The following is a 9,631-nucleotide window of genomic DNA, read 5'->3' on the forward strand; positions in this document are numbered from 1 at the left end:
GCCTCATACTTGTCCATACAGTCCCTGTACGGAGTTCCTGACCTGTGGTAAGTAAAGAATGTCACTTCCTGACAGGCCTAGGAGCCCCAAGTTTTATCTTGGAACTTCAAGAGAAGAGAGGATCACCCAACTCATAGGTATTTGATGGTACAAATCCATGGCTGGGTTCGACTTTAAAAAAGTCTTATCTGAGATTCTTTCTACAGAACAAAGTTCCATCAAAGCCAATTTAAAAGCCTATATAAAAATAATTACTTTTTTTTACTGCACTATATACAAATAATTAGGCCAAGTATAATAAAGCAAACCAGTCCTACCATGATTTGTCTTTAGTAAAAATGGGAAACTGGAGAGAGAAAAATTATGTTTCAAAACCTATAGTATACTTGTTGTTAGATTCTTGTCTTGACGAATGTTTTTCAGTTTGTATTATTTTCTACAGTTTGGTCTGAATTCTAATTTTTCTTGGTTACAAATCTTCAAAATAATGTTTTCAATTTTTTTTCCTTCTTTTTTCCCCCATTTTCCCCAATTTGGAATCACTGAAAACTAAGCTGTGCTTTTGTAAAGCCCTGCAAACTGAAGCTAGAAAACTTAAACTTCAGAAGAAAATAACAAAAACCTATTTACATACGTAAGCCACTTTCATACCTGCCTAGTGATGTATGGATTTCAGAGTAATGTGGCCTATAGCAGTTTTCCAGGATCGTTCTTTTGTTTGTTGTTGTTTTTCTCCCTTCCTCCTCTTATTTTTTCTTCCTAGGACATGAGACTTCACAAACTGCTAAAACCATTTTAGCCATGAAAGATCAGAAACAACCTGAGACCAGATTCTTTTTTCTAAAATGCTTTCTCTGAAAAATTTTATTTTTAAAATTTTATTTATTATTATTTTTTGGTGTGTTTCAGAAAGATGAAACATTTTTAAAAGAAAAGGGAGAAGAAATGTGAATGAAAAATAAAAACTCAGGAACCCAATTCACTATGCCACAAGGAAAAAATTAAGCTAAAATTTGAGTCATGCAAGAAACCACTTTTCCTTTTGCTCCTAAGCAGACAGCTACAGATAAAAGGTTAAATATCTCCATGGGTAGCTACTCTATGTTTGTTTTATCTTATGTAAAGTGCTGATTTACTGAGTGCCAGATGAATACAGAATTGACTATTCCCCCACCTGCTCGTTTTCTCCTGCAACAAGTGGATTATGACTTCCTTCCTCCTTTCCTTCTGACCTGCTTTTCCCCTTTAAATACTGAAGCCCTCAAAATCATCTTTGGGGGAAGGCAAAGACCATTTCAGTGACTCTGTCTTACTTCTCTTCTAGGCATGTCCTTAACCATGGCAAAATAAATTTCTAAATTGATTGAAACCTGTCTCAGATACTTTTTGGTTTATAAGCAGCATCCCCACATCTTGGTACCAATTTTCTGTCTTAGTTTGTTTGGGTTTCTATAACAAATTATCATAAACTGAGTACCTTACATAAACAACAGAAATTTATATTCACAGTTCTGGAAGCTGAGAAGTCCAAAATCAAGGTGCCAGTAGATTTGGTGTCTGGTAAGGGCCTATTTCCTGGTTCATAGATGGTGCCTTCTAGCTGTGTCCTCACATGGTAGAAGGAATGAACTAGCTTTCTGGGGCCTCTTTTACAAGGGCACTAATCCCATTCATGACAGCTGCATCCTCATGGCTTAATTATCTCCAAAAGGCTCCACTTCTTAATACTATCACATTAGTGATCAGATTTCAATATGTGAACTTTGGGGGAACACAAACATTTAGACCATAACAACTGCTAAGTAAAAACAATAAAGAATAGATAAAACTGCCACTATTCACACAAAATGTAATTGTCCACTAAACTTTCAACTGATAAACTACTATCATGAATAAGGTAGTACGGCAAGGGGGTCAGATACAAGATTGATACATAGAAATCAATAGTTTTCCTATAGATTGACAATAACCAGTTAGAAAATACAATAGAAAAAAAGATTCTGGCTGGCTGTAGTAGCTCATGCCTGTAATCCAGCATTTTAGGAGGCCGAGGCGGGCGGATCATGAGGTCAGGAGACTGAGACCATCCTGGCCAACGTGGTGAAAGTCCATCTCTACTAAAAAAAAAAAATACAAAAATTAGTTGGGCATGGTGACTCATGCCTGTAATCCCAGCTACACGGGAGGCTGAGGCAAGAGAATTGCTTGAACCTGGGAGGCAGAGGTTACAGTGGGCTGAGATCGCGCCACTGCACTCCAGCCTGGCAACAGAGCAAGACTCCATCTCAAAAAAAGAAAGAAAAAAAGACCCCAATGTTTGGCTACATCAATGAAAGACTATAAAACACCTAGCATAGACTAATAAGAGCTTTATGAGGCTCATATATATAGTATATACTGTATATATATATGCATATATATATGCATATATATATGCAGTATATACTACATATATAGTATATACTGTATATATATGCAGTATATACTATATATACATATATTCATATATGTATATACTATATATATACATATATTCATATATGTATATACTATATATATACACACATATATACATGTGTATATATATATATATACATATATGAAGATCAGAAAAAAAATGGAGAGGTACATTAGGTTCCTGCAAAGCAAGAAAGACTTAATATTAAAAAGGTATCAATTATTCACAAATTAATCTACATAGTCAGTGTAGTTTTGGTGGGAGTTTTCAATGGGATTTTGATTCTAAAATACTTTTGAAAGAACAAGCGCCCAAGAATAACTGGGAATAATATTTTGAAAAAGAATAAGGAGGGCAGAAATTGGTTTATCATATATTAAATATGTAAAACCACAGAAATTAAGATAGTGTGATATGGTATAGGAAAATACCAATAGTTCAGTGGAACAGAATATTTGCATGTGTGTACATACACACACAAAATATACACACAATATATATTTGATAATTTAGTATAGGATAAAGACACCATTTCAAAGCAGAGTGGAGAAGTTGGACTGGTTAAGGAGTAGTACAGAGACAAAATTTGGGGGAAAAAGGATGGTTATTTTCTTAAGCCATTCACAAAAATAAAGTCCATATTGATTTAGGTGCTAAAGATAAATAGTAAAATTCTAGAAGTTTTAGAAGAAAATTTAGGAAAATATACATATATTATTGAATTAGGGAAATACTTTTTAAACCACAAAATGTGAGAATCGCAAGGAAAATATTTACTTACATCAAATTTAAAATTATATATAACAAAAATGACCACAAGCAAATGTAAAAGACAAACTAGGAGGAGCAATCTGCAACATATACAACATTCAAAAAAGTATTACAGATATGTAAAGAGCTGCCAAAAAACAAACATCAAGAAAGAAAAGACAACTCAATGCTTAACTCAAAGAAGATAATCGAGTGACCAAAAAAACATATATTGGTATCAAGATGCTCAACCTCGGCAATAATCATAATAATTAAGAAATAAAATAATAATAATTTCCACCTACCAGACTGTCGAAAATTTAAAAGAATGACAATATCAAATATGGGAAAGGGTAGGAAAAGGGTGGTCTCAACAATACTTTTGATGGAAGCATATATTGGGTCAGCTCTTTAGGAAGGTGATGATTAAAATGTGTAACTTTTCACTCAACAATACCACTTTCTTGGCATCTGTCTTAGAGCAATATTTGGTGTGTACACAAAGAGGAGGCAGCTTATTGTAACACTGTGGAAATGAATATCTAGGAACAATTTTATGCATCAGCTGGGGAATCTTTAAATAAATAATTGTACATCTATACTATGTACTATTATGCAACAGTTACAAAGAATTTTTACCTGTATTTACTGGTAAAAATTTTCAAGGCCTATTAAGTGAAAAAGCAAGTAGAACAACAGATTCGGTGTGATACCATTCATGTAAATAACAACAGCAAACAAAACGGGCCACACTACTATACTTTTATATGGATATAAAAGCTTAGGAAAAGATTTGGAAAGATACACACCAACATGATAATAGTGGTGACATCTGAAATTGAGGGTAATAGTCAAAAGGAACTATTGTTTGATTTGTATCTTTTGACTTTTTAAAAATAAGACTATGTTGATGTTTTAGTTACTCCACCGTACCATTAAAAGCTTAGCAATGAAATGCGACTGTGGAGTATGATTCCATTTCTATTCTACACTTATTTCACTCTCCTTTGAGCCCACTCCCAATTTGCCTTTTATCCCCAGAGTTACACTGAAGCTGGTCCTATCCACATCACCAATGACTTCCACATGCTAGATCTAGTAGTCAGTCCTCAGTCCTCATCTTCCTAACCTCTGAGTATCATTTGAGCCTGTTGATCATTCCTGCCTCCTTGAAACTTTACTGGTATCTAGGACACTTCTTGGTTTTTCTTCTACATCACTGGATGCTTTTCCTTAGTTTCTTCTTCATGTTCCCAACTTAACAATGGAGTGCTGCAGGGCTCAATCTCTGGGCTCTTGCCCTCATATTTTCTCAGCAGCCAGCAGTCATTAAAAATACCAGTTGGATTATATCACTTCTCTGCACAAATTCTCCAGCAACTTCCCACCTCACTCCCAGTGAGAAAGATCTGGTCCTCAGATCTCTGTGACCTCATCCCTGAAGATTCTCCTCCCTGCTTACTCCACTGCAGCCACACTGGCCTCTTGTTCTAGAAGGAGGCACTTGCTGTTCCCTTGCCTGGAACACCTTTCCTGTGAGATTGTCCTGGCTCATTCTCTCACCTCTTGTAGGTCTTTTCTCAAATACCTCAGATTCTCAGGAAAGATTTCTCCGGGCATCCTGTGCAAACTTGCACCCTACCTCCAACCCCCGACACTTTCCAACCCCTTCCCTGCTTTACTTTTCTTCTTAGCACTTACATCATCTAATGTTTTATATATTAACTGATTTATTCTATATATTATTGCTCTCACCATCACCTCCACTTCCCACACTTTAATATCGCTGAGACAGGGGATTTGCTTGTTTTTTTCACTGCTGATACCCTATTATAGGCTAGACCTATGATAGGTGCTTGGCAAATGGTAGGTGCTTGGCAAATGGTAGGTGCTCAGTAAGCGTTTGATGAATAAATGACATAAAATAAAACGTGAATATAAAAGCTGAAAGGAAATATACTGGAAAAATTAAAGTTTTAATTATTACATTTTCCACTTCTTAGTGGTTTGACATTTAAAAAGTGTGCATGTTACTTGTATAATAAAAAAAAGATAAGTATCAAAAATATAATGGCAGATTATTTCTTGATGTGAACATAATTGCTACCATTTATTGAACATTGAAAATATTTAACCTTGTTTTTTTTTTTTTTTTTTTTGAGACGGAGTCTCGCTCTGTCACCCAGGCTGGAGTGCAGTGGCGCGATCTCGGCTCACTGCAAGCTCCGCCTCCCGGATTCACGCCATTCTCCTGCCTCAGCCTCTCCAAGTAGCTGGGACTACAGGCACCCGCCACCACGCCCGGCTAATTTTTTGTGTTTTTAGTAGAGACGGAGTTTCACTGTGGTCTCGATCTCCTGACCTCGTGATCCGCCCGCCTCGGCCTCCCAAAGTGCTGGGATTACAAGCGTGAGCCACCGCGCCCAGCCAACCTTGTTTTGATCTTCGTAAGAATCCTGTGACAATATGACTATTACCAAGAGATGAAGAAAGTAAGACTCAAAGAGGGTAAGCAACTTGCCCAACATCACAAGTTTAGTATGTGTTGGGGCTGGGATTCAAATCTAGCTGTACTGGCCTTCTACACCTGTGGTATTTCCAACATGCAATCCCTCCTCCCAGGAAAAGCTAAGAAATCAAACTACTCACTCGATTGCACTTTATCAGACAAATCTTGGAGCCAGCTTTCTTCTGTTTGTACTGATATTGGAATTCCTGGAGACAAATTGTGATGAATATTTCTGAAATTTTGACAAAAATGTTTTGAGTATATCTATATAGTTGTTAGCAGGTCTTCTAAACATTGAACATTTAATAATCAATTAATTAATGCACATAGGAAATACTGAATTTGTTTTCTTTGAAATATTTTCTTCCATTTTTATCTCTTCAGTAAAGTTAACTCAGTGTGTTTGCATCAAATCTTTTTTTGGGGGATGAGCTGGGTGGATAGCTTGAGCCCAGGAGTTCAAGACCAGCCTAGGCAGCGTGGTGAGACCCTGTCTCTACAAAAAATAAAAAAATTAGCCAGATATTATGCTCCCTGCCTGTAGCCCCAGCTACTTGGGAGGCTGAAGCAGGAGGATGGCTTGAGCCCAGGAGGTGGAGGCTGCGGTGAGCCGTTATCACGCCACTGTACTCCAGCTTGGGAGACAGAGCAAGGCTCTATCTCAAAAACAAACAAACAAATAAACCATGACCATACACTGAAGTGTCCTTGTCCTAACTCCAGTAATAGGATTACCCAGCTTCACTCCTCCCTGCCCAGACACTCCACAGGAAATGACTCTAATATGCCCCACCCATCTGCACAGGGATCATAGCAGACTCTCCCATGCAGACTCTCCCATGCAAGCTCTGTCAGAAAACAGAACTACTAAAGCTAGGGAAGGATTCCTTTCTAGCTATTTACCAGCCATTCATTTATAAATAAAAATGGGCAACGAAGGATTACCACTTAAGAAAAATCAATAGCATTGAAGAGAAAAAGCAAGAGAAATAAACAGAACGATTGACTTTGAAAGGAAAAATAATACAAAGAACAAAGGAGAACTTTAATATATTAGAACAAAGCCCTCAAAGAGATAAAAACAAACCAAAAAAACACACAAAAAACAAACCAAATTATTTTGAACAGCAACAATCAGAGAACAAGCACTGGTTCTTCGAAATTTCAAATATGAATCCTCCAGTAAAAAAATTCTGTACAAGGGCTGTATAGTAGCATGTAAACAAACATCAAAAATCCTGAAGATACTGAAAATACAAAGGAAATGTTATTAAAGATGGAGAATCTACCTAAGAGGTCCAACAGCATCTAGGAGGAGTTCTGAAGAAAAGAAGAAAAGGGGAGAAAGTAATTATATATCAGAATGGTCTGAGGATAAGACTGGTGAGGCAGTATTGGCTACTAGGAGGCAATGAAGCAATGTCTTCAGATCTCTGAGGGATTTTTTTTTTTTTTTTTTGAGATGGAGTCCTGCTCTGTTGCCCAGGCTGGAGTGCAGTGGCACAATCTCGGCTCACTGCAAGCACTTCCTCCAAGGTTCACACCATTCTCCTGCCTCAGCCTCCAGAGTAGCTGGGACCATAGGCATCCGCCACCACGCCTGGCTAATTTTTTATTTTTTTGTATTTTTAGTAGAAACGAGGTTTCATCATGTGAAATGGTTTTAAATCCCTTCTTTTTGGCAGGTTTTTATTTTTATTTTTATTAACAAGTCAAGTACAAGGGCAAAATGAAATTTCAAGGCAGGCAAGAACTCAGAAATTTGACTATCCGTGAGACCTATATAAAAAATTCACCTGAGGAGTTTCTCCAGCAAAAGGAAAAGCAACAAAAGAAAGAAGACAATATGGGAACCAATAAAGTGTGGCCAGTGAGCCAACCCAGAAAAACTGTAGACAAAACAACGGAGAGTCAAAAAGTTTATTTATTTATTTTTTATTTATTTTTTGAGATGAAGCCTCACTCTGTTGCCCAAGCTGGAGTGCAGTGGTACGATCTCAGCTCACTGCCTCCCAAGTAGCTGGGACTACAGGCCCACGCCACCATGCCCGGCTAATTTTTGTATTTTTAGTAGAGATGGGGCTTCACTGTGTTGGCCAGGCTGGTCTTGAACTCCTGACCTCGTGATCTGCCTGCCTTGGCCTCCCAAAGTGCTGGGATTACAGGTGTGAGCCACTGCGTCTGGCAAAAAGTTTACTTTTTAAGAGACAAATTTTATGGACATAGGATTATATTTTCTTGTCCATAGATTCAATCATATTACTGGCTTGTCAACATAGAAGTGTTAGTATTGTTTGTTGGTTTTCAATTTTTAGAAACAACCCCAGAGCACTTTAATTATAATTAACAAACCATAATACAAGCATAATAAAGCTTGGAAAAGTAATATAACTTTATGTAAATATATATTGCATTTTAATATAACTTATCATTTCATATAGTTTGTGTTAATTGGGAAAAAAGAGGAGAGAAGAGAGATGGAAAGAGGAAGTGCATTAACATGTTAATTTTTCATTATAGTCAATAGATGCTAAAATTGATGAATCAAGAAGTAGAGGTTTAAATACCTCAAAGTCCTAAATGTTAGAAAAACTAAAAATAATATAACTACCAAAGTGGAGAGGTGGGAATTCAATACATATGTCAGAAATTGATAAACCAAGAAATGAAAATGTCATTTTAAATAATAATGGAAACAAAACTGAAGGTGAGTGGGAGTGGGGGTGAAGAAGGGCATGAGATTTTCATTTTTATACCATTGTATAGTTTGATTTTTTTAACCACATGCATACATTATCTTTATTACAAATTGAATTAAAAGGATAACTAAAAACATGTAAGTGAGACAGAACAATTCTCCTTAATCTTAAGAATTTAAAAGTTGCTTACAAAAGCAAAGTAGGGTAACTAATAATTCAAGATCATTGACTCAGGTTTGGTGTGAGATCTCAGGGAATATTTACAAAGATGTTCCAGAAAGCATTTCACTGGTATCTTATTATAGTAACTTATTACAGTTACTTATTATGGTAACTTATTATAGTTAAAGTGCCTGAAGGCTAATAGCAATAACAAGAAAAAGAAGAGAGAGAGAGGAAAAAGGAAAGGCCATTATTTCCACTCTCTTCCACAAAAGGCGTCCCTGGTCACTCTTGCATTTAGCCAATAAAAGCCTATATTCTAAATTCTCAAGCACTTACAATTGCACACATGGCATATATAGTTATTCTTTCATGTTACATTGATAAGTGGACGTGTAATCTCTAGAGCTAGGTAATAAGCTGGGGATAAGTGGGAACTTTTATCTCTTCCAAAGTGTCTACCAGTGTATATTAAAAAAAAACTTTTTAAAATAAGTAAGTCATAAATGCCCTGGATTATTTTACTCTACTTCCTAACATGTTTATCCAAAAGGTAAACATTATTGGGTTCAAAAAATACGAAATTTGAAAACATTTTCTTACCTATCTATACTCATTTCAGACATGTCTTTCCTAAATGTCTGAAATATTTTAGGGAAACCTGTTGAATGAAACATTTAAAAATCAGCTACTCCTTCTAAATCAAAAGGTCAATTCTACCCCCCCAGGAACACATGGCAATGTCTGGAGATTTTTTTTTTTTTTTTTTAAGACAGAGTCTCGCTCTGTCGCCCAGGCTGGAGTGCAATGGCGTGATCTCGGCTCACTGCAAGCTCCACCTCCCGGGTTCACGCCATTCTCCTGCCTCAGCCTCCCAAGTAGCTGGGACTACAGGCGCACGCCGCCACGCCCGGCTAATTTTTTGTATTTTTAGTAGAGACGGGGTTTCACCGTGTTAGCCAGAATGGTCTTGATCTCCTGACCTCGTGATCTGCCCGCCTCGGCCTCCCAAAGTGCTGGGATTACAGGCGTGAGCCACCGCGCCCGGCCTGG

General features: G+C 37.0%; 1 protein-coding gene across 4 annotated transcripts in view; it reads right to left on the reverse strand.

Annotated features, from left to right (window-relative positions):
• Window positions 1-9,631, reverse strand: part of ERICH6 (glutamate rich 6) — a 46,180-nt gene that overhangs the window by 35,193 nt on the left and 1,356 nt on the right. For all 4 annotated transcript variants that reach the window (XM_055247535.2, XM_055247534.2, XM_055247536.2 and 1 more), the window contains 2 exons: window positions 9,182-9,239; window positions 5,858-5,949 (listed from right to left, as the gene is read on the reverse strand). In XM_055247535.2, coding sequence (XP_055103510.1) covers window positions 5,858-5,949; window positions 9,182-9,239 — 150 coding nt within the window. The remainder of the gene's footprint in view (window positions 1-5,857; window positions 5,950-9,181; window positions 9,240-9,631) is intronic.

The sequence above is a fragment of the Symphalangus syndactylus genome, chromosome 17 (genome assembly GCF_028878055.3).
Source record: "Symphalangus syndactylus isolate Jambi chromosome 17, NHGRI_mSymSyn1-v2.1_pri, whole genome shotgun sequence".
NCBI classification, from domain to species: domain Eukaryota; kingdom Metazoa; phylum Chordata; class Mammalia; order Primates; family Hylobatidae; genus Symphalangus; species Symphalangus syndactylus.